The sequence below is a fragment of the Cherax quadricarinatus genome, chromosome 3, assembly GCF_038502225.1.
Source record: "Cherax quadricarinatus isolate ZL_2023a chromosome 3, ASM3850222v1, whole genome shotgun sequence".
Lineage (NCBI taxonomy): Eukaryota > Metazoa > Arthropoda > Malacostraca > Decapoda > Parastacidae > Cherax > Cherax quadricarinatus.
The window spans coordinates 71,826,741-71,853,120 of NC_091294.1; the positions used below are offsets into that span (position 1 = coordinate 71,826,741).

Genomic DNA, 26,380 nt, shown 5'->3' on the forward strand with positions numbered 1-26,380 from the left:
TATGGAACAATACTCTTCTCCAGACTGAGGGACTGACCACCTCAAAACTTCAAGGGTGATGGACTGATTACATCGTCTTCAAGTATCTTCTGCTTCTATCAACTTTTCTGTACTCGACTGAAGAAGCCTACTGTGTAGGCGAAACGTTTCGAAATAAAGATACCTAACTGTTGCATATGTGTCTTACCTAACAGTTAACTCGTACATGAGTAAAAGAATATAAAAGCTATTACTTGGGTAACATAAAAATAGGTTAGACAAATATAGACTGAATAGAGGCAGCCTGTTTCAGTGTTCACTCTCTGTAATGTGCTTTGTGTAGTATTAACAGGAGAGACTAAGTGATGGCAGGGTTTACTGTTTTAAGGAGGATTCTTGCTAAGACTTCAGAGATGGTGAAGCTGCCTTTGTTTTGTTTAATTGTATTCGAAAATGTAAATGTGTTCGTTGAGGCGGGTGTCGAGGTTTCTTGCTGTTTCACCCTGTGGAGGCTGCGACAAGATTTATGTAGGTGAAACAGCAAGAAACCTCGACACCCGCCTCAACGAACACATTTACGCATGTAGGAACGATAACTTGAACAACGCCTGTGTACAACATCGAAATTCCACCAATCACCTCGTGAAATTCAGGGACGCCCAATTAGTGATCAAAGAAACTAATTTCCGCAGACGCAAGTGCCTCGAATCAGCACTGATCGCTGTTTCAAATACCATTAAACAAAACAACGGCAGCTTCACCATCTCTGAAGTCTTAGCAAGAATCCTCCTGAAAACAGTAGGCCCTGCTATCACATAGTCTCTCATGTTATACTACACAAAGCACAGAGAGTGAACACTGAAACAAGCTGCCTCTATCCAGTCTATATTTGTCCAACCTATTTTTATGTTACCCAAGTAATAGCTTTTATATCCTTTTACTCATGTACGAATTAATTGTTCTACCATATTGTATTACTACTACTACTACAACTTATGTCACTACTACTCCTACTACTACTACCACTAGTATTGCACTTCACTCTGAACCTATATATACCCTCTGTGTCCATGTACTGTTTGTAACGGCTTGACAAAGCTCCTGAAGAGCGAAACGTTGCCACAATAAAATGTCACATTAGTTGCACTTGTGTCCTTTTATTTCTGCTTTGTATTGGACTGATGAAGTCACTGTGTGGCGAAAAGTTTCTTTAGTCAAGATTCCCATACGTTGCATAAGTGTCTCAATCTTCAACTTGTCGGTTTTAATCCATTTATCACATAGCGCCATATTCCATATTATTAATGTTAAATGGAGTATGCCAGTATACAAAAGTAATATGAATATGACTCACGAAATCGTAATGACACGATTGCAAACAATCCATACCACACGTGGCTAACGCGACGGTCTGAAGTTTTGAGACTCTCTGACGGCGAGTTCAAACCCCATCCGTGGTATGGTTTGTAATATGAACATTGTGTAAAGATATATGCTATTGATATACACAATAAGTTTCTTTAGTCTTTATTTTATCACTTGTCTGTTTTGACAAATGTCAAATGTACACAAGCAGTTTGATAAGTAAGACACATGTGCAACAGTTAGATATCTTTTTTCCAAAATGTTTTGCCTACACAGTAGACTTCTTTAGCCGAACAATGTTCCAGACTATGGAACAAAACCCTTCTTCCAGGCTGAGGGATTGACCACCTCATAACTACGACTTCAAGGGTAATCGACGATTACATCGTCTTCACTTCTGCAGACTCATCTCTACTCGACTGAAGAAGCCTACTGTGTAGGCGCAACGTTTCGGAATAAAGATACCTAACTGTTGCACAAGTGTCTGACTTATCAACATTTCGGTACTGTATACTATTTTCAAATTCACAAGCAATTTCTTCCCAAATATTCATATAATAACATTCGACTACACAAGTAAATTGGGGTTGACTTGTAATGGTCTTATTGTTCACAGATAACATATCCTTCCGTCGAACAGCCCAAATCATTAAAATACATATTAAAAACATAATCAAGCGCTAAACAATTTTGTCCTGTTCCACCATTTGGCATCTGGTCGTTATCACAGCCAGCATTTGCCCAGTAAGGTGTTCCCATCTGTATAGGTTCTTGGTCTATCCACACCCACAGTCCTTCGTGTCCCTCGTCTGTGCCGCCGATCCAGTAATAAACTAGAGGGAAACCTGGAATGGGAAAAATGATCCTCGTTATTATTTTTACTTTTTTTATTAAATTGTTTCAACTTTTCATTAAAAATTAGTGTAATGCAATACGCAATCTAAAATACTCTTAAAAATATATAAAAAAGTTAGGGGGTTGGCTTACATGGTTTAAAAACCTATCACAGTCATTGTGGTTACCTGGTACTCTTCTCGGAAATGATGCTTCAAGTATTAGAATAGAAATAAAAGAAAATTAGCGTGTATACACTGGCAGCTACACGCTTCTCGATGTATTGTCTACTACTATAATCTTCATGAGAAAATTTCTGTTTACTGTACATCATAACAAGTCAAAGCCCACCCAGATCTGAGTAATACTACCAACCCCAGTGTATGACCTGGTATAGTCGACTAGCAGGAGGGTGACCAGGGCCAACAGGCGGAAGATTTGTCTGCTCAGAATTCAACACTGATCCTTTTATTTGTGAATCGAATACTATGACATTTTGAAAGGAATTCACCTTTACTAGTAGAAGAATCGTATAACTTAATATTGTTAATTACTACATACCACTGCCGTGAATATGAAGAATGAGAGCGTTGTATACCGCTGGGTCATTCAGCTTAACTAAGTCGCCGCCAAGACTCTTACAGTGGTTACGCATATCGTTCCACGTTCCCTTGTTCAAAAAGTCAACAAACATGCACCGTCCTCCCACTTCCTGGTAAGGTGACTCACAGCTGACTTCTGTATAACACAAAGAGATAGATTAGTGCCAATGAACGCAACTTTTCATATAACGTTATTTACCCAAAGGGCGAAGTGATATGTATCGTGTGAAGACGTGTCCATTGTGTTCTCCATTCTTAGCTAACTGAGATTGTTATGTTGACTTCCTTTGAATTTGAACAACTGTATCTCCAGGTTAAGGCAGAGTTAGAGTGTGGCATGCAAAGAGTATGTTACAATTAATTCGGCGTATGTCACTCACCCATATAGGTATGTCCTCCTGACCAGCAAACCGGGTAATAAGGGGCTCCCCTTGTCAAATTCAGAAAGGATATAGGAAAGCACTGGTTTGGTAATAGAGTTGTGGATGAGTGGAGCAAACTCCCGAGTACAGTTATTCAGGCTAGAACGTTGTGTAGTTTTAAAAATAGGTTAGATAAATACATGAGTGGGTGTGGGTGGGTGTGAGTTGGACCTGACTAGCTTGTGCTGCTGGGTCTGGTGCAGTGCTCCATCCTTGAGTGGAGATGATCAGACTGGGTGGGTCATTGGGCTAATCCGGGGGGGGGGTATTGGTCTAATCCGGGGGGGTGACATGGACCTGCTCCGCATGGGTCAGTAGGCCTGTTGCAGTGTTCCTTCTTTTTTATGTTCTTATGTTCTTATGTTATGCCAGCACCTTGGTTCAACCAGTCAATGACAAGGAAAACCGCCAAAGTTGTCAAGCGATGTGGGGACACTCTTGAATCAACATTGGCAGACTTGCCTCAAGCCTGGTCGAAGATGGTTCTCACCGTGTCTCTTGCTTGCATTGCCATACAGTACATATCCTCTGTACATATTCCACATGCATTGCTTGCTGTTTTGTGATTGACAAATAAGCATTTACTCTCTGCTGCCTTTTGCTCGTTCCTCATTTCTGCCTTGGTTATTGTGCCTCACCAAGATGTTCAGGTCACTAGACTACACATGTTTTCGTAATATAGAGGGAGCTAGAAGAGAGATTCAACGGCTGAAAGGTACAATAGTGTGCATATTGGAAAATTAATATTAATTTGAAAAATACAAGGCAATGATTTCATAAGATATATGACTACTCTTTGCTTTTATAAGCTTTGTTACACACTTTGACATAGAACTGACCAATGTTGAATACATTTTGGCAAGTTCTTCGTCGTGATACCAGGTCCTAATAACACAAGTAATTAGCTTCTCCACAGTTGACAGTCCTGTTTTGCGACCCTGCGTTTGGTTATTTGCCATGGATTCTCAATTGGGTTGAGGTCAGGATAGTTGCCAGGCCAATTTAGAACGCTTAGCCCACTCTCTTCAAAGAATGTCAGCATATTTCTGAAAGTGTGAATGTAGTATTATCCTGCTAGAAAATGCTTTCTCCATTAGGAAAGTCTCTATCCACAATAGGAAGCAGATAGTTGCCAGGATTGCCTTATATATATTACTGTTGGTATAAACCTTGGTAATAAATACCGACAAGTTGGTTTAGAAAGACACGTAAGCAAACACTATAACATATTTATTAGAAAACGTTTCGGTCCTGGAATCTTGATCAAGGTTCCAGGACCGAAACGTTTTCTAATAAATATGTTATAGTGTTTGCTTACGTGTCTTTCTAAACCATATATTACTGTTCATCGTTCCCTCAACAATAACAAGCCGCCCAGGGTTTTTTGGAGTAAAACTACCCCATAACGTCTTAACTTGGTGTTTTGGCACTTGCTGAATGTCACGCCAAAGAGGTTTGCCTTTGCACCATCTCACTACCACTGATCTATACTCATGTGGTTCAAAATGCGCTTTATCTGAAAATATAACTTTTCTCCCTTTATCTGTTGTCCATTTCTTATGAACGAGTGCTCCCCGAAGCCGTATTTCTTCATAGCAGCTTCTTCATAATTGCTTCTTTACCGCCTTTCTTGCAGTTCTGACAGCTTCAAGGAGCCTTTGCCTTTCTTGCAGTTCTGACGGCTTCAAGGAGCCTTTGCCTTTCTTGCAGTTCTGACGGCTTCAAGGAGCCTTTGCCTTTCTTGCAGTTCTGACAGCTTCAAGGAGCCTTTGCCTTTCTTGCAGTTCTGACGGCTTCAAGGAGCCTTTGCCTTTCTTGCAGTTCTGCCAGCTTCAAGGAGCCTTTGCCTTTCTTGCAGTTCTGACGGCTTCAAGGAGCCTTTGCCTTTCTTGCAGTTCTGACAGCTTCAAGGAGCCTTTGCCTTTCTTGCAGTTCTGACGGCTTCAAGGAGCCTTTGCCTTTCTTGCAGTTCTGACAGCTTCAAGGAGCCTTTGCCTTTCTTGCAGTTCTGACAGCTTCAAGGAGCCTTTGCCTTTCTTGCAGTTCTGACAGCTTCAAGGAGCCTTTGCCTTTCTTGCAGTTCTGACAGCTTCAAGGAGCCTTTGTCGAGCAGTCAAAGAATCAACATTTACACCAGATGAAGTCAAATCTCTCTGTAGATCTTTGCTGATTTTCTTGGGATCCTTCACATCATTTCTTATGATAACCTTGTCATGGTGTGTTGTCTTGCGTTTTTTTCTACATCTTCCTTGATGCAGCTCTCTACGATCACCAGTGTCGTCAGCTCTCTTCAGGATTTGCCCAACAGTTGACTTTGCTAGGCTTATTTTTTGGGGGCTATCTGTCTGATATATAATCAAATCAGCATGTTTTCTAAGAGCTACGATATTTGCACGCTTCCTAGGTGTATCATCCATCGTGAATTTCAGCAGTAATCATGAAGTGAAGGGGAGAATTTGGTGAAACTACATTTCCTCACAGACCACGCTTGCAGGAATAGCCTTAGAGAACAACAGCAGTTGTAGCACTGACTAGAGTTGCAGGTAGCACTACAGCTGGATGGTTGCCAGAAGTAGGTAGTACACTTCCAAAAAGAAGAGGGCCAGGTTAAGACAAATTATGAGATAATCACAAAATTTACTCCTGTCCCAATTAATTTGCACACTACTGTAGGTGCAAGGATTATTATATTCAAAGCAACGCCATTGAGAAGAGCTGCACTGATGATCACACCACTGATTGGATGCTGTTTATAATGAATGAGATGAAGCTGAACCTAAGAAAAGTCCAGGATACTGCTTTGGAGACCAGAAATTCTTTCTCTGTGTTAACAATGAGTATGAATCGATTTTCTATGACATAGCAACTAAGACTGCGGTTATGAGAAACACTGCCAATGAAGGTAAAAACAGGGTTTCAGTTGGGGACAGTCAGGTTAAATTTTGTCTTAGAGATAGGAAGAGGAGGCAGAGGGTGTGTTTTCCTAGAGCTGGGATGGAGGATATTGTTAGCCATCTGGAAAACATCATGGAAGGTAATGGGAGCAATCCCATTATCTGTCTCTATGCTGGTGGCAATGATGTTGGTAGACGTAAGAGTGAGGACCTGATTAGCAGGTATAGGTGCATGGTAAGTGGTATTAACTGCTAGCTGGACAAACACTGTAAATACATTGCAGAAACATTTGTACACAACTTGACCATCTTCTGTGTTCCATGTACATAGAAATAATGGGAAGAGGGGTGGAGTGGCATTATATGTACGAGAAAGTATAAATTAGTGCATAAAAAACGAGGATAAAAATAGATGGATTAGTTACTGCTCTGCCCCGTGAACAGGATGCAATGTATATTCTGTATATATTTAATATTCTACATATAGATATCTAATTATCATATAATTTTATACTGGAGATGTTTTCATTAATAGCTAAAATGAAATTATCTTTCTTTATATTATTTGACATAGTTTATGTAAGCAGGTGGGATGTGCTTAGTTATACTCAGTGACTGAATTACGACTGGCTCTCTGCTTTTAACCCTTTGTCCACTTGTTTCAGTCACTGGGGTAGCTGTGAGTCACGTGATCACACACAATGTTGGGGCTGTTGGGTTTGCCTCACTCAATTACCTCATTGCCCCTCTCAGGAGTCACATCAAGCATTCTCTCTCTGGCTGTTGATTCACGTAGACCTCTTTTGTGTTAACACTGGTTCGTGTATAGTGCGTCTCTGTAGGTGAGACGGGATGTACTGTTTGTCATTTAGACTTACACCAAGTTGCTGTCGATATAAGTCTAAGCAGAGTATTACGGGGACATTACTGAATTTGAGTTTATGGCTATATTCCCACATAATTATATATAGTTATATTATTGTGGAAAATTACATTTACCTGGATGAATCTCATTACATACATTGCCCCCTTGGGCCGGGAATGGCAGACCAGAGAGGCCTAGCTTGTGGCTAGGCCTGGGGACAGTTGGTCCCAAAGATGAGGAGGTACTTGTGCCTCCTCCCATGGGAGACTTAGCTCTCAGACACTCCCTAAAGAGGGAGCCAAGGCCGGGCCACCACTTGGAAAAGGCCCGGGCCGGGAGAATACCGGCTAATCTTTAATAATAATAATAATAATAATAATAATAATACATACAAGTAAATGGTAACAAAGATAATTATTATTTATCAAAGATTCAGAGACAAGTAGGAATTTTTAGGACACCTAGGTCGCAAAAATGTCCCCCTTCGATACCTACCATCTATCTCTCCACAAGTTACTCTAGACCTATATTAATTGCAAATGAAATGTACATGCACACCAGGAATTCTGGTAAAATTATTATAATTTTTGTGGACTGTATATTAAAATTAATAAATGATTACATATACACATTTATATAACATAAGGAGAATTTATACTCATAACACTCACCAATTTATCTGGAGATTACTGTGTATCATACTCAAAAACCCCCCTGTCTACATTTCTGATAATAATACTGGCCAGAATTATTTTTTTTTATTATCACACTGGCCGATTCCCACCAAGGCAGGGTGGCCCGAAAAAGAAAAACTTTCACCATCATTCACTCCATCACTGTCTTGCCAGAAGGGTGCTTTACACTACAGTTTTTAAACTGCAACATTAACACCCCTCCTTCAGAGTGCAGGCACTGTACTTCCCATCTCCAGGACTCTAGTCCGGCCTGCCGGTTTCCCTGAACCCCTTCATAAATGTTACTTTGCTCACACTCCAACAGCACGTCAAGTATTAAAAACCATTTGTCTCCATTCACTCCTATCAAACATGCTCACGCATGCCTGCTGTAAGTCCAAGCCCCTCGCACACAAAACCTCCTTTACCCCCTCCCTCCAACCTTTCCTAGGCCGACCCCTACCCCGCCTTCCTTCCACTACAAACTGATACACTCTTGAAGTCACTCTGTTTCGCTCCATTCTCTCTACATGTCCGAACCAGCTCAACAACCCTTCCTCAGCCCTCTGGACAACAGTTTTGGTAATCCCGCACCTCCTCCTAACTTCCAAACTACGAATTCTCTGCATTATATTCACACCACACATTGCCCTCAGACATGACATCTCCACTGCCTCCAGCCTTCTCCTCGCTGCAACATTCATCACCCATACTTCACACCCATATAAGAGCGTTGGTAAAACTATACTCTCATACATTCCCCTCTTTGCCTCCAAGGACAAAGTTCTTTGTCTCCTCAGACTTCTAAGTGCACCACTCACCCTTTTCCCCTCATCAATTCTATGATTCATCTTATCTTTCATAGACCCATCCGCTGACACGTCCACTCCCAAATATCTGAATACATTCACCTCCTCCATACTCTCTCCCTCCAATCTGATATCCAATCTTTCATCACCTAATCTTTTTGTTATCCTCATAACCTTACTCTTTCCTGTATTCACCTTTAATTTTCTTCTTTTGTACACCCTACCAAATTCATCCACCAATCTCTGCAACTTCTCTTCAGAATCTCCCAAGAGCACAGTGTCATCAGCAAAGAGCAACAGTGACTCCCACTTTATGTGTGATTCTTTATCTTTTAACTCCACGCCTCTTGCCAAGACCCTCGCATTTACTTCTCTTACAACCTCATCTAAAAATATAACAAACAACCCGGTGACATCACACATCCTTGTCTAAGGCCTACTTTTACTGGAAAATAATTTCCCTCTTTCTTACATACTCTAACTTGAGCCTCACTATCCTCGTAAAAACTCTTCACTGCTTTCAGTAACCTACCTCCTATACCATACACTTGCAACATCTGCCACATTGCCCCCTATCCACCCTGTCATACGCCTTTTCCAAATCCATAAATGCAACAAAGACCTCTTTAGCCTTATCTAAATACTGTTCACTTATATGTTTCACTGTAAACACCTGGTCCACACACCCCCCTACCTTTTCTAAAATCTCCTTGTTCATCTGTTATCCTATTCCCCTTCTTACTCTTAATTCTTTCAATAATAACTCTACCATACACTTTACCAGGTATACTCAACAGACTTATCCCCCTATAATTTTTGCACTCTCTTTTGTCCACTTTGCCTTTATACAAAGGAACTATGCATGCTCTCTGCCAATCCCTAGGTACCTTACCCTCTTCCATACATTTATTAAATAATTGCACCAACCACTCCAAAACTATATCCCCATCTGCTTTTAACATTTCTATCTTTATCCCTTCAATCCCGGCTGCCGTACCCCCTTTCATTTTACCTACTGCCTCACGAACTTCCCCCACACTCTCAACTGGCTCTTCCTCACTCCTACAAGATGTTATTCCTCCTTGCCCTATACACGAAATCACAGCTTCCCTATCTTCATCAACATTTAAAAATTCCTCAAAATATTCCCTCCATCTTCCCAATACCTCTAACTCTCCATTTAATAACTCTCCTCTCCTATTTTTAACTGACAAATCCATTTGTTCTCTTGGCTTCCTTAACTTGTTAATCTCACTCCAAAACTTTTTCTTATTTTCAACAAAATTTGTTGATAACATCTCACCCACTCTCTCATTTGCTCTCTTTTTACATTGCTTCACCACTCTCTTAACCTCTCTCTTTTTCTCCATATACTCTTCCCTCCTTGCATCACCTCTACTTTGTAAAAACTTCTCATATGCTAACTTTTTCTCCCTTACTACTCTCTTTACATCATCATTCCACCAATCGCTCCTCTTCCCTCTCGCACCCACTTTCCTGTAACCACAAGCTTCTGCTGAATACTCTAACACTACATTTTTAAACCTCCCCGTACCTCTTCGACCCCATTGCCTATGCTCTCATTAGCCCATCTATCCTCCAATAGCTGTTTATATCTTACCCTAACTGCCTCCTCTTTTAGTTTATAAACCTTCACCTCTCTCTTCCCTGATGCTTCTATTCTCCTTGTATTCCATCTACCTTTTACTCTCAGTGTAGCTACAACTAGAAAGTGATCTGACATATCTGTGGCCCCTCTATAAACATGTACATCCTGAGGTCTACTCAACAGTCTTTTATCTACCAATACATAATCCAGCAAACTACTGTCATTTCGCCCTACATCATATCTTGTATACTTATTTATCCTCTTTTTCTTAAAATATGTGTTACCTATAACTAAACCCCTTTCTATACAAAGTTCAATCAAAGGGCTCCCATTATCATTTACACCTGGCACCCCAAACTTACCTACCACACCCTCTCTAAAAGTTTCTCCTACTTTAACATTGAGATCCCCTACCACAATTACTCTCTCACTTGGTTCAAAGGCTCCTATACATTCATTTAGCATCTCCCAAAATCTCTCTCTCTCCTCTACATTCCTCTCTTCTCCAGGTGCATACACGCTTATTATGACCAACTTTTCGCATCCAACCTTTACTTTAATCCACATAATTCTTGAATTTACACATTCATATTCTCTTTTCTCCTTCCATAACTGTTCCTTCAACATTACTGCTACCCCTTCCTTTGCTCTAACTCTCTCAGATACTTCAGATTTAATCCCATTTATTTCCCCCCACCGAAACTCCCCTACCCCCTTCAGCTTTGTTTCGCTTAGGGCCAGGACATCCAACTTCTTTTCATTCATAACATCAGCAATCATCTGTTTCTTGTCATCTGCACTACATCCACGCACATTCAAGCATCCCAGTTTTATAATGTTTTTCTTCTCTTTTTTTAGTAAATGTCTACAGGAGAAGGGGTTACTAGCCCCTTGCTCCCGGCATTTTAGTCGCCTCATACGACACGCATGGCTTACGGAGGAAAGATTCTTTTCCACTTCCCCATGGACAATAGAAGAAATAAAGAAGAACAAGAGCTATTTAGAAAAAGGAGAAAAACCTAGATGTATGTATGTATATATATGCATGTGCGTGTCTGTGAAGTGTGACCAAAGTGTAGGTAGGGGTAGCAAGATATCCCTGTTATCTAGCATGTTTATGAGACAGAAAAAGAAACCAGAACTATGAACATAAGTATATAGACATGACTTATCTGGGGGTAATATCCTGTTTTCATCTAATTACGGAGTCCTGTCCAGTCGCCTGATTCTCTCGTTATGCAGGACTGCAATTCCAACAATATCGGCTCCTATTTGAGAGGTGTAAGCCCAATATAACCTCTAGAACGACGAAAATTCTTCTTATTTTCACTAACGTTTTCTTGGCTCATTCAAAAAAACATGGCGACTCTCCCTGCTCGTCACCGCAGGCGCCGAGCTGCCCATTTTTTATAATATAATTTTTATTAAATACAATATATTTTATAAATTTACATACAAATACACTATTTTCGGAAAATATACAATATATTTTCCACAATTATTGCATTATTCATATTCTTTAATCTTTTCAAGACATTTATTAGTCGGTATTTGAGAATATTAGTTATTGAAGACATATCAAGATAAGTGTAGGAGCTTCACTCTTTATTTATGTCAAATATTTACCTCAAAATAACTCTCCCCTCAAGGAAGGTTCCTTGATGCTGGCGAGAGGCTCTTGATCTAGGGAACTGGATCTGTGCTCCAGTTCCCTGAATTAAATCTGAATACTTCCCACATCCCTCCACAAGGGCTGTATAATCCTACGGGTTTAACGCTTCCCCTTGATTATAATAATAATGCAAATACCTTTACAAGTAAAGATGTTTAATTTTATCTATTTTGTTTGTGATCTCGAATTCTTATCACAACTTTATGTTACAAAACCAGAAACAGACCAGCTGTTAGAGGAAAATCACTCTAGTGACTTTGTGGAAGTAGTTCACGACTGCTTTCTGAAACAGTGTACAACAGCCTATCATTAATATAATAAAATATATAATATAATATAATATAATAATATAATATAATATCTTTATTTACTACAAGTACATGTACAAGGTATACAGTCCTAGCTGACAACAATGACATACTACTATATAGAAAGTCCCTTGTTATGCTCCGCATTTCGGAACATTTCGGGCAAATTAGGTCAGTGTCCCAGGATGCGACCCACACCAGTCGACTAACACCCAGGTACCCATTTTACTGATGGGGAACATAGACAACAGGTGGAAAGAAACACGTCCAATGTTTCTACTCTGGCTGGGAATCGAACCCAGACCCTCGCCGCGTGATGCGAGAGCGTTGGCCACCAGGCCACCAGAGCCGTCTTTGTCAAATAAAGAAAACCTCGTAAATATTATAGGGATGACTGAAGAGTTTGGTGCAAGTGATCACACATTACTTGTAATATTACCTGGAAGTATGAGAATAAGAATAAAACAGTAAAAGTCCCAGATTTTCGTTTCCCGATTATAATGGACTTAGGGGAACATCTGTCTAATCTCGACTGAGGAAATCTATCTAAATACTACTTACGATGATCGTACTTATGATTACTGCTTATAATGACTCCCAGGCCTTTATCACATTGTGTATGACCAAGCTGTACATCAACTAGTTTATAACTACGAGGGTTATTTGAGTTTATGGCTATATTCCCACGTAAATATATATAGTTATATTATTGTGGAAAATTACATTTACCTGGATGAATCTCATTACATACATACAAGTAAATGGTAACAAAGATTATTATTTATCAAAGTTACAGAGACAATAATGGTTATTTTCATTCCCATTAAGGCCTGAGCTTGCTACCACCTGCAGCTCACAAGACTGCCATCCCCACGAGCCCCTTTGGGGCGGGATAGATGGCAGACCAGAGGCCTAGCTTCTCCCTACGAGCCCCGTGAGGGCGGGGAATGTGGCTAGGTCTGGGGACAGTTGGTCCCAAAGATGAGGAGGTACTTGTACCTCCTCCCATGGGAGACTTAGGTCTCGAGACACTCCCCAGATAGGGAGCCAAGGCCGGGTCACCACTACTTGGAAAAGACCCGGGCCGGGAGAATACCGGCGAATAAAAAAAAAAAAATTCATTCCCAAGGACTAGGACTTTACACTAGTCCACATTGAACTTCATCTGCCACTTTTTAAATCATGGCATTAATTTGTCCAAATCCTCCTGATATATTTGCCCTAAATTTTCTACCAAGCCTCATCGCGACTTCATTTAGAATCTCTCCATTCCCGCGCTGTATAGCCCTTGTGGCTTAGCGCTTCTTTTTGATTATAATAATAATAATAATCTCCATTCCCGATTAAACCATGGGCTCTATTTCTATAATTTAAATTCTTCGTGTGAATAAATGGTTTTCAAAACTGAAACGTTGATAAGTGAGACGAAACGTTTCCAGAATAAAATACCCAAATATTATAAAAAGTGTCTGATTTATAATTTCTTCATGTACCGTTTTGTACAGTTTTACCCAGTTTTACTTCTTTCAGAAAATTTGACGCTGGTGAGGGGCTCTTGATCTAGGGAATTGGATCTGTGCTCCGGTTCCCTGAATTGATCCTGAATACCTTCGATCCCCCCCCCACCACATGCGCTGTATAATCCTACGGATTTAGCGCTCCCCATAATCATAATAATAATCAGAAAATTTATTGCCTGTATATAGCCTTACTATTCTCCTCCTTTCTGTAGTCCCAGTTCCAATTTCTCACTTCCCCAGTTTCTTTCTCTACCCTCATTATCAGCAAGTTGTGCACTTTCTTCAATTTCTTGACCTGGTGTGGGGTCGATTGTACACACTCTGTACAATGTTGTGAATGACTCCTTATTTAGATGTCGAAAAGCCATTCATAGATTTGCCAAATATGCATTTGCTGCCGCAGTTATCTGGTTGATGTGCGCCTCAGATGATATGCTCGGTATGATACTTACCCCAAGGTTCTCTCCTTGAGTGAGAGTATAATAATGGTATATAATAATGAGGAGTTGATAAGGAAAAGCATGTGCAACAGTTAGGTACCTTTATTCAGAAACGTTTCGCCTCTTTCGCTTCTTAATTCGCATGCAGAGGTAACGTAAGCATTAGAGATGTAACGACGATGTAATCAATTCATCACCCTCGGAGGCGTAGTTTTGAGGTGGTCAGTCCCTTATCTTCACATTGTTACACATTGTTCAAGACTGTAGAGTAGGACTCTTCTCCAGGTTGAGGTACTGACCACCTCACAACTACGTCTTTGAGGGTGATGGACTGATTACACCGTCTTTACATCGCTGCTGCCTCTGCAATCGACTGAAGAAGCCTTCTGTGTAGGCGAAAAGTTTCAGAATAGTCACCAAACTGTTGTACATGTGTCTTACTTATCTCCTCGAATGAGGTTTGCATCCTTTGCCCCCCCGGAGCCTGTACTCCGTCTGGTGTCTTCTTTGTCCTTCCCCAAACTTCATAACTTTGCACTTGGTGGGGTTAAACTTCAGGAGCCATTTTGGGACCAGTCTTGCAACCTGTCCAGATCACCTTGTAGTGTTTCCTGATCCTCGTCCTTTTGTATTGTTATTTTCACGTTGTCTGTGTTTGCATTTGTGTATCTGTGTATGTGTGTACTCACCTAATTGTGGTTGCAGGGATCGATTCATGGCTCCTGATCCCGTCTCTTCACTGGTAGCTACTAGATTAACTCTCTCCCTGCTCCATGAGCCTTTTCGTACCTCTTCTTAAAGCTATGTATAGATCCTGCCTCCACTGCACTCTCCAGACTACACCACTTCCTGACAACTCTATTACTGAAGAAATACTTCTTAACATCCCTGTGATTCATCTGAGTCTTCAACTTCCAACTGTGTCCCCTTGTTGCTGTGTCCCATTCTGAAACATCCTGTCTCTGTCCACCTTGTCTATACCTCTCAATATTTTATATATCTTCCCTATCTCTCCTATCCTTCGGTGACGTCAGGTCGATTTCCCTTAACCTCTCCTCGTACGATATGCCCCATAGCTCCGGAACTATTCTCATTGCAAACCTATGCACGTTCTATAATTTCTTGGCGTGTTTGACCAGGTGTGGGTTCCATACTGGTGTTGCAAACCAAAATATAGGCCTAATGTGCGCAGGTTTGTGTGTGTGTGTGTGTGCATGTGCATTCGTGCGTATGTGCTCACCTAGATGTGGTTGCTAGCGTCAAGTCACAGCTTCTGACCCTGTGCGCGTGTTTTTTTTTTTTTTGTATGTGTGTGCTCGTGCGCGTTTGTATACACAGTACGTGTACTTTCCTGGTCATTGAACTACATTTTACCTGGTCGTTTTTACCTCATGATTCTATTTTACCTCATACAAAAACGAGCCATAATGTTCCTCTTCTTTTACCTCGCTCATGGATGTTGTCTACCTGGAGTCTACCAGGAGTCTACTAGGAGTGTACCTGGAGGGTGTTTCGGGGGTCATCGCCCCTGCGGCGCCAAATCAATCACTGAGAGATGCAATATATAAACTAAAGGAAATGAACAGAGGAGGAAATATGACACTGATGAATAACAATCAATGAAAATCTGAGAAAATGAAGACAGTGCTGGGAAAGTTTAATTTTTTTTTAAACCTTCAGGAACTTTAGACACACCAGAAACTTTAGACACACCAGAAACTTTAACATTAGGAAATCCAAGGCAGCAGTGGAGGTAATATATAGTCTATCTTCCATCAGGAGAACTGGACAAGTATATGAAGATGGACAAAGGGCCACACCACAGGGAGAAAATAGCAGCAAAATACAACGTTTTTAAATCTTGAACAATATCAGTCGTACACAGAATAGGAAAGGATAGGAGTCGTACACCGAAGGACTGAGCGAATAACGATTTCTGAGGGTCACCAGATGTATGAAGAAGAAAGTTGTGTACGGTAGCCAGGACACATGTCATGAACCATCATGTTACAGAGAGTACAAGGTAATATAGTGCCAGAGAGTACAAGGTAATATAGTGCCAGAGAGTACAAGGTAATATAGTGCCAGAGAGTAAAAGGTAATATAGTGCCAGAGAGTACAAGGTAATATAGTGCCAGAGAGTAAAAGGTAATATAGTGCCAGAGAGTAAAAGGTAATATAGTGCCAGAGAGTACAAGGTAATATAGTGCCAGAGAGTACAAAGTAATATAGTGCCATGTATGATAAGGTATATGAATAAAACAGAAATAAAAGAAACAATATATTATGATTCTTTAGAAGTAAATTATTACTCATGGCTGAATTTTGAATATCTAGAAGATGTGATAAATAGAAAGAATTGAAGATCAACTGGAAGCTCTAAGTACATTATTGGTGTTTTAAAGAATAAATGTGAGAAATTAATTAAAGATAATACTCACCGCCTTTCATTATAAACTTCTGCGGCAGCTTGAAGCAACTGGCAGAAGCTCCTGTGAAAAAACAGCAATTTAGTGAAGAAAGCCTTAGTAACACTGACTAGTTGATCCTGTCTCCATGACCCTAGCTGGAAGACCCTAGCTGGAAGACTAGCTGGAAGGCACTAGCTGGATGACCCTAGCAGGATGACCCCAGCTGGAAGACTATCTGGAAGTCCCTAACTGGATGACCCTTGCTGGAAGACCCTAGCTGGAAGACTAGCTGGAAGTCCCTAACTGGATGACCCTTGCTGGAAGACCCTAGCTGGAAGACTAGCTGGAAGTCCCTAACTGGATGACCCTTGCTGGATGACCCCAGCTGGAAGGCACTAGCTGGATGACCCTAGCTGGATGACCCCAGCTGGATTATCGTAACTGGAAGTTTCTAGCTGGAAGAGCATGGCTGGTTGACTGTAACTGGAATACTCTAGCTGAATAACACTACTTCGATGACACAGGCTGGATAACCGTAAGTGGATGACACAAGCTGGATAACCCTAGGTGGATAACACAATATGGATAACCCTAACTGGATGACACAAGATGGATAACCCTAACTGGATGACACAAGATGGATAACCCTAGGTGGATGACACAAGCTGGATAACTGTAAGTGGATGACACAAGCTGGATAACCCTAGGTGGATGACACAAGCTGGATAACCCTAAGTGGATGACACAAGATGGATAACCCTAGGTGGATGACACAAGCTGGATAACTGTAAGTGGATGACACAAGCTGGATAGCCCTAGGTGGATGACACAAGCTGGATAACCCTAACTGGATGACACAAGATGGATAACCCTAGGTGGATAACACAAGCTGTATAACCCTAAGTGGATAACACAAGATAGATAATTCTAAGTGGATAACACAAGCTGGACAACCCGAGGTGGATGACACAAGCTGGATAACCCTAAGTGGATGACACAAGATGGATAATACAAGATAGATAATCCTAAGTGGATAACGCAAGCTGGGTAACCCTAGGTGGATGGCACAAGATGGATAACCCTAGGTGGATGACACAAGATGGATAACCCTAACTGGATGACACAAGATGGATAACCCTAGGTGGATGACACAAGCTGGATAACCCTAACTGGATGACACAAGCTGGATAACCCTAAGTGGATAACACAAGATAGGTAATCCTAAATGAATAACACAAGCTGGATAACCCTAGGCGGATGACACAAGATGGATAACCCTAACTGGATGACACAAGATGGATAACCCTAGGTGGATGACACAAGCTGGATAACCCTAACTGGATGACACAAGCTGGATAACCCTAAGTGGATAACACAAGATAGGTAATCCTGAATGAATAACACAAGCTGGATAACCCTAGGTGGATGACACAAGCTGGCTAACCCTAAGTGGATGACACAAGATGGATAACCCTAGGTGGATGACATAAGCTGGATGACTTTTCCACTCAGCTTCGGTCAGACGCCCACACTCGCTGGTTGTAGTCGTTCTCATCTCATTCGTGCACGACCTTGCCTGCTGTTTTTATCTCTCCTCCTCTCTCTTTCTCTCTCTCTCTCTCTCTTTCTCTCTCTCTTTCTCTCTTTTTTTCTCTCTCCAGAACTCCTCTCTGACTCTTTTCGTTCCGGCGTTCTCCCTCAATTTTTGTAATAAACATTTTTGACCTAGTTAAGCCAGTACTACTGCCATGTTCGTCCATCTATACGAATTCAACTCTTGGTACCAGCGGTCTTAAGTGAATATTTCCCTGCAAGTTTAGCTAGGGGGGAAAGGAGAGATAGACACGAGCGGAGCCCAGGAGACAGCACTATTATTTAACTTCTGTACACGACATCGTCAAACAGCCAGCACAGGAAGATACTTCAGCAGCAAGCTAAGTGGTCTCTTTCGTTCAATAATTTCAGCCCAGTAATTCTGAATGTTCTTCGTAAGCAGAACGTCGTCGCCTGTACAAAGTCGAGGTATATCACTTTGTCAGCATTGACAAATACTTCTCAGTTTAGGATCAAGAGTGAATTCAACAATGAGAGCAAATCTGGTCACCTGTTATCAAGTTCTTGGTCAAATAGAATGACAACCTGCATATAGAACCACCAGTACTTGTGAATGGCTTTTTAATTAATCAGGTGCTGCTGTGCCGACATGCCTGACAAGTGAATCCTTGTTGTAACATTCATCAGTCATCCCTAGTGCCTCAGTACCTGCAGCCATGATAATGATCAATGATTTTTCTGGTGTACCACATCCAGGAAAAGATCACAGAATCAAACAAGCTTTAATGAAATATTTCAGACCTAAGATGGCAAAGATTTTCGAATATGCACAAAAAATGCATTGTCTGCCTCCAGCATAGAAGTGTTGTAAACAGTCCTCCACTCACAAAAGAGTCTTAGGAGAGAACTTCCAGTGACTCTACAAAATATTCGTCCTCTGAGAACAGTAATAAGCGCCTGCTCGTGATGGTTAATATCATGACTCCACATTGCTAACTTGTTCCAATTCTCGACAAACCACCAAGATCGTAAACAATGTATTTAGTTAGAGGATTATTGCTTTTTACACTTGTTCTAGAGTCCTCATGTCTGAAAACAACTCTGAATTTATTAAGATGCAATAAAGAATCATTGTTGTAAGTTAGTGTTTGTGCTTGTGCATTAGTGAATATACGAATTTCAAAACTATCGATGCACTCTGAGCAATAATATATCCTAGGGATGAATCCATTCCAGACATGTAGAATATCCAAACGCTTCACTTAACAACGCAATAGGGGAGTCACCGCACTATATATTGTGCAGTTGTAAACCCTGTTTGCTCTGCCTAAATCTAACTATGATTTCAACAATCTCAGCGTATTAAAAGTGGATATTACCTAATTCATCTCACTGTAGTAACCCAGTAGATTGAGTACTGGAACCATTACTTATAATTCGTGTCATTCGTCTCTCAACCTTTGAGTGGTGAGGACGTGCGCTGCTACTGCCCCTAGCGTTGATTGGTGGCAGTTATATTTTCACAGCATGGCGCTGGCCAGCCGGAGACGCATCAATGCAGTCTGTGTTGAGCTTATCCGTGGGGCTGTGACAGGAACTTCTATGGAGCTGCTACTACCTGCAATCATACGAGATACATATGGTATTGCTAACGAGGAGATATGTGGAGTAGCGCTGAATGGCACGACGAGGATCTTTGTCAAGTTTAACTTGGTAAGTGTGTATGAGGCGGTGGAGGTCACTTTGACGGTTAACTACGCTGCGACGTGCGACTTCACTACGTATCTCGCCATTACACATGGGTTAAGATAAGAAATGTGCCTTTCGAGGCGGATGATTCTGACATCCGTCTTGCGATTGGTAAATATGGTACAGTACATATGGCCACTGTTGGGAGGTGGGCTACTGGGCCATACGCAGGGATACCCGAAGGAACGTATTCTGTGAAGATGACGTTACATTACCCTATTCCGTCGTACGTAGTGCTGCCAGAATTTCGGACCCAGGTGTTTGTGACATATGCTGGGCAACGCCGGCTGTGTGGGTCATATGATCACCTAGCTGCTCTGTGTGGAAGGAGACGTGGCAACATGGAACAACGGCAACGACATGAAGCAGAAGAGAAGGGTGAGGAGCAAGATTTGCCTTATGTGACTCTGCCTACACAAGATGGGTCCTGGAGTGAGGAGGTCGAGAGAGCGGAGGAGATGGAGTCAGCAGGTGTGACGAGGTGGGGAAGAAACCCCTTCATTGAACGTAGCTCAGGTGTTGGAAGAAAACACCCTGGATGCTAGTGATAGCGACGTGGAAGACTCGTTAGCCAAGGCTTTAAATGTGTTATTGGATGACAAGAGTATTGGGCAGGTTGGGAGTCCAGACCTAGTTCTTGGGCCTGCTGTGGATCAGGGTGTGGAACAGGATAAGCGGTCGGAGCAGTGTGGTATGAATGTCTTGATGATGCAAGCAGTGGAGGTGGAGGTCCACCAGGACACTGTAACAGACGACATGATGCAAGCAGAGAGAGCGTCACAGAAGCGCGCTGCTGCACTATCTGACTCCGAGGAAGTGCTCACGTATGCTCAGCGCACTGGGAAAAAGTTCTGGGCGGAAGTTACGCAGAGAGGACCCAGCGGCCCTAAGGGGCAGGAGTTGGTTAAGAGCTTTCCTAAAGGGGGGGGGGGAAGAGGGATCGAGGTGTCACGAAACGATCTGGTGGCAAGACAGTACCAGGGTCAAGAAGAAAAACCACTCTGTAGGCTTCAAGTGCATGACATGGATTGCGATTTTAATGGATTGCGATCAGAGAGAAAGTGTGTATGGTTTAGTGAATATTTGGTGCGTAATAGTGTTGATGTGGTGTTCATGCAGGAACACAACTACAGACCAGGCTATGAGTTGAAGGTGAATGGGTATAATGTGTATGTGGAGCATGCGATGAGGTTGAAAGGAGGAGTTACCATCCTGGTAAGGGAAACTAGCCCGTTCGTAGTGAGGAATTATGAGGGTGGGGAGGGGAGGGTGATTCGTGTGGATGGGTGGTGGGGTAGGGTACAGATGAGTTTGGTGTGTGTGTATGGTCTGGCAGAGGGAGATGTGCGTATTAAGAATAAATCTGTGAAGGATGTCCTAGTATATTATTTGCGTGCTTTGCAGGGTGTAGCTGTAATTGGTGGTGATTGGAATTGTGTGATAAGGCGTAAGGACGTGGAACCTAGAGGGGCAGGGTATTGTTCGGGGATTTTGGGGGAATTATTAAATGGGGTGGGGTTAATGGATGTTGGGGGGGGGTTGTAGAACATACTTTTGTTAGACATGGATATGCGGCTAGACTGGATCGCTTGTATGTGCTCCGAACAGTAATAGTGACCAGAGTGCGTGTGGTGGACGATGCGGTTTTTTCGGATCACAGAGGAGTACTGGTGGACCTCGAATGGGAGGGATTGCCTAGAAGGAGTCAAGGTTATTGGAAGTTAAATGTGAAGCTGTTGCAGGGTGAGGAATGTCGTCAGTCTTTTTGTGCAATTGTGGGAACGGTTGGTGGATGAGGCGCCTGGGGATGATGCTCTGGTAAGTTGGTGGGATTCGGTGGCTAAAACTCGCATCAGAGAATATTATATTTGTCGTTGGAGGGAATATAATCGGTTAAAGTATGGGTTTCAAAGATATCTTGAAGGGCAGCTGCGTTACTGTTATGCACGAGGAGGAGCAAGCTATCCAGTGCAGGACATTGAGGGTTTAAAGGAGAGTATTAGGGTATTGCAAAACGAGCGTTTTGATGGTGCACGAATTATGGGAGGATTGGAAGAAGTGCTATGGGGTGATCGGCCGTCGGCTTGCGTGTTAAAGGGCCAGAGAAAGCGGAGAGTGACGATGGAGATGATGGGGTTAAACGTACATGTAGGGATGAAAGGGTATAGAGTGGGTCAAGCATTGGTAACGACGGAGGGTATGAGTGGATATGTGGATGCTTGGATTAAGTCATATATGCAAAGCGTGGGCATCTGTGAAGTGGCATTAGGGAAAATGGGAGGGTATGTGCAGTGTGAGCTTGATGGTCAAGATCGGGAGGCATTAGTGGGCCGATTATGGAGTGTGAGATTTGACAGGCATTGTCAGGGGTGAGCTTGGGAAAGGCGCCGGGTATAGATGGGCTGCCAAATGATTTTTCCGTAAAGAATTGGGGAGTTCTGAGGGTTTTTTTTAAGTAAGGTTGTTTAACATACTTAAGGCGGCTGCGGTAATGGGAGAGCAGCAACGGATGGCCGTTGTGGTGTTGGTACCGAAAGGAGAGCAGTCAACGGTAATGGATTATCGGGCTCTTTCGCTTATGTGTGGAGATTATAAGTTGTTCGCTGGAATATTAGGGAGCAGAATCAAGAGGGTGATAGGTAAGGTAATTGATAGGGGGCAATATGGGGTGCCAAGAAGGTCAATGTATGAAGGGCATGGCATGATTCGAGAATTTATAGAGATGGGGGGAGCTGGGCGATGGGGGTGTATTGGCGTTAGATTGGAAGGCTGCTTATGATAGTGTGGAAAGGGAACCTTTATGGAGGTTCATGCGTTGGCAAGATTTTGGGGAAGAAATAATATCTTGGGCAAAATTATTGTATCAGGGGGCGTCGATGAGGGTGCAGGTTAACGGGAGGCTAGGAGTTAAAATACAGATGCGATGGGGACTGCGCCAAGGTTGCCCAATATTGTAAATATTGTTTGCGTGTATATAGGATCCATTTTATAGGCCGGTTCGGAGGCGTGTTGCAAGAGGTGGGGAGGGTAATGAACGGGGGGAGGGGGGCTGGTATCATAGGTTATGTGGATGACACGACTGTTTTGGTGAGAGGTAATAGGGACTTGCTTAGGGTGGGTAAGGTGGTGGATGTGTTTGGGGAGGCTTCAGGGATGAAAATTAATGTTTCTGGACCTAAGGGATAGTACATATGGGGATGAGGTGGTAGGGGGTGGGTGGAGTGTGGTGGATCAACTATTGATATGTGGGATAGTTTATGTGAGAAATACACGGTCGGCTCAAGAGGTGAATTCGGTGCGAATAGTGGATGGAGTATTGAAAAGACTTGGTGGTTTGAGGGCGGCGCAACTAACGCTGCATCAAAGAGTAATAGTGGCGAACGTGCTATTGTACAGCAAGTTATGGCATGTGGTTTTCATGTACCCGCTGATGCGACGTGAGGTAAAACGTTTACAACATGGGTTTTTTAGGTTTATATGGGGATCGGGCTGCGAATGGTTAAGTAGAGCGGTGTTAACACTTCCGGTCAGTCAGGGAGGGCTGGGGCTTATTCCTCTGGACAAAAGGATAATGAGCGTGCATCTAAAACGAAGTTTTATAAGGGAGAGGGGAGGGAGGGGAGGGGGGCGGGAGGGGAAGTGGACTTGTGAGAGTATGTAAGGCTATGCAACATTGGTGGGGGGTAGGGATTTAATAGTTGGTGAGGCCATGTTGAGGTTTTTAATGACAGTGAGGGACCCGTCGTGTGTTAAATTGCGGGTCCTCGAAGGAGTGGAAGGTAGGTCAGTGGTGGCTGCTGTTGAAGGAGCATACCCTACGTATGCGTGGAGCGAAATATGGACGCGTCTAGAACAATTACGTGTAAAACCGGGTGTTTGGGAGGTAATGTTTAGATTTTTACATGGGATTTTGCCGTCTGGGGTTGTCCTATTCAATAGGAGGATAAGGGAGGGAGGGAAATGTAGAGCGTGTGGAAGTATGGAGACAATTTTTCATGCGGTATATTTTTGTGACTGTATAGAAGTTGTGCGGGTCTGGTTAGGAAAGGTGTTCAGGTTAGTGGGTGGGGGAGGGTTGCAGGTGTTGCGGGCTTTAAGTTTGGATATAGGTGGGGTGAGTAAGATGGTGGAGAATGCAGTGGCGTATTTGGTCACGGATTTTATATATATGTCATGGGCCATGAGGGAGGTGGGCGTGGATGAGAGGATAAAGGTGTTAGCTGCGACATTTTACAGAACTAAGTGTCGTAATAGGGAAATTTACGGAGGGAGTTGGGAGAATGCTTTTACTGAGGGCTATCGGAGTTTTAGGTTGAGGGATTTATGGGATTTACGTGTAAGGTAAGGGGTCGCGGCGGGCTGGCTTCCCGATAAGGATAGTGTGAAAGGGTTTAGTGTGGAAGAGAATGAATACAGTACTGAGACATAAGTGCCTTTGACTGTGTGATGAGCGGGTTGTGTGTTGTGAACGATACAAGTTCTTCAATTTAATTATTAATTATGTAAGTGACAAAGGACGACAGACGTCGTAATGTGATGGAATATTATATATCTGCAACGAAATTATTGGTATGTGTGTAATGAAATGACAATGTGGGTGCACTGTGTGAATGTGAAATATATATATACACATGAAGTATTGCGAGTGGTAGGAAGGCTTCAGTATTTATCGACGTGTGAAGGTCATGCACTGTTATGTTTTGTGCTAACAGACTTACATCTTAGTAGTGGTTTTAATGATATGGGCGAAATATTTTTAGAAAAGCTTGACTCATCTTGTGTTTTTATTATATATTATTTTTTCATGGGAGCTCTATAGAGCCCGTAGGTTTAGGTTACCTTTGAGTTGACATATATTGTATGGTATTTGATGGATGACATAGGATTAGGTTTTTGTAGTTTCACTGGTTGTGTTGTAAAGTGTATGTAACATATGTATATAATTATACCTTCCTCGAGAAGGTGATATGTTTGGGTGTATAGTAGATATATGTTGTACATGAATCATGTAGATTGATTTTTATATTATCTCATTATATTGAGTGATACTGAACATATCATATTGTTCAATATGGAATAATGCAAGTATTTCATACAATATAAAGTTACATATAAAGATTGTTACGTGTCAGGTGGCTTGACACGCATAAAGGAGTGGGGGTAGTGTTTTCAGAATGTAAGGTGTACATTCCGTGGCAGGATGTACAATCAGGAATTAGATGTACTTGCCAAGGGGTCTTTAGGTTAGATTTAGTGTTCCAGACATAATGTCATTACTTCAAGGATTGGAGCGGTCATTGTTTACTGTTCAGATTTGTGTCTTTCAGATGTAATATGTTAATTGGAAAGTACATGTACTATGCAGAATTTTGCAATATATATTGTAAGACTTATTGTTGTAATTGAGGTGTGTATTGATTTTTTTTAACCACCGTTTTCGCTATGCAATTTGTCGTTTGCTTTTATGTACTATGTATGTCTTTTAAATAAAATATACAAAAAAAATTCGTGTTTGGTTTCTTTGTTATACATGTACCTGTTTATGTACAATTCTGTATGAAGGATTAATAAAATATAAATAAAAGTGAAAAATTAACGCATATTGTAAGTATTTTGGTTGATGTAATGTATAATCTTGTGTCATCTTGTATTAACATAGTTGCAAAGGGATATAATGCATAGGGGATGAGGGACAGTTTGTGTCAGTACAAAGTTAAACGTCCAGTGTATTTCCACAATGAAAATTTATAATTCTGTGGAAGAACTGATACTGTGTTCTTTTATTTATTTAATGTATTGTATTGTTTTAAATAAAATAAAAAAAAAAAAAATCTTCCAGAAATTGTTAGAAAACTTTAAAAGGGATAGGAAAGTAAAATTTTACCAGGATACAAAGTCATGTACCAAACCACAGTCAATATATAAAAAAATAAATGAACCAGACACAAAAGTACTAAAGACAGTGACATCCAAAGATCAGACCATCTCCAATGTTAAGACACAGTGACACAAATGTGGAAACGATGACCACCAGCAAACCAGTAAGCAGTGTCCAGCAAGGACCAAACCGTTACCAGTATATAGACAAGCAGTGACACATGAACTTAAAGCCCTAATTTCATTTGTAAGCAATAATAAAAGTTAAGACACGTGCAACTTCTGGTTATCTTTATTGTAGACGTTTTGCCATCCTGTGGCTTGATCAATACAGATTCTAAGATATAATTAGAAGACAGTAGATTATATACAATATATATACATACATAATATATATAAAGACCACAGTCGTTACTTACCCAGGAGCAACAACAAGAACAAGCAGTTTTTCATGGTGACAGGTTGTGTTGTCTGGCTGGTGGTGGAGTGAAGCAGTATTTATACCCAGACGGTAGGTTATTATCTTGGGACAAACCTTATCTCCACCATCTTCAGTCATATTATCTCACTTCTGACACACATACACTCCCATTATCACTTCCCTGCATGTAGCATGACATATGTTCTGCTCTAAGGTCTGGTAGGAGAGAATATACATCTGTTAACCTTGCTATAGATTTTTCTCAGTTCATGTATTCTAGAGACCTTAAAGCATCACACATTCCCTGCAAGAATAAAAACTGTCAAGATATACAAACAAAATGTATTGTACATGCTTGCTACTGTCCTAAATTTT

The 26,380-nt window shown here is 41.7% G+C and overlaps 1 protein-coding gene across 1 annotated transcript; it reads right to left on the minus strand.

Moving 5' to 3' along the window:
* Positions 1-1,490: 1,490 nt before the first annotated feature.
* Positions 1,491-26,103, minus strand: LOC128705791 (hepatic lectin-like). Its single transcript, XM_053800931.2, has 4 exons — positions 26,004-26,103; positions 16,435-16,485; positions 2,740-2,916; positions 1,491-2,189 (listed from the first exon to the last, which is right to left on the minus strand). Exons 1-4 carry the CDS (start codon positions 26,035-26,037, stop codon positions 1,948-1,950), a joined length of 504 nt encoding a protein of 167 aa, XP_053656906.2. The 5' UTR covers positions 26,038-26,103; the 3' UTR covers positions 1,491-1,947.
* Between the last annotated feature and the right edge of the window lie 277 nt (positions 26,104-26,380).

What these genes read in the sequence shown, in the direction of transcription:
- LOC128705791 (XM_053800931.2), bottom strand. Translation starts at nt 26,037, where the DNA reads ATGAAAAACTGCTTGTTCTTGTTGTTGCTCCTGG. An exon ending in GTTCTTGTTGTTGCTCCTGG is followed by an intron (nt 16,486 to 26,003) that starts GTAAGTAACGAC and finishes GTTTTTTCACAG; the next exon opens with GAGCTTCTGCCAGTTGCTTC. An exon ending in GAAGTTTATAATGAAAGGCG is followed by an intron (nt 2,917 to 16,434) that starts GTGAGTATTATC and finishes TGTGTTATACAG; the next exon opens with AAGTCAGCTGTGAGTCACCT.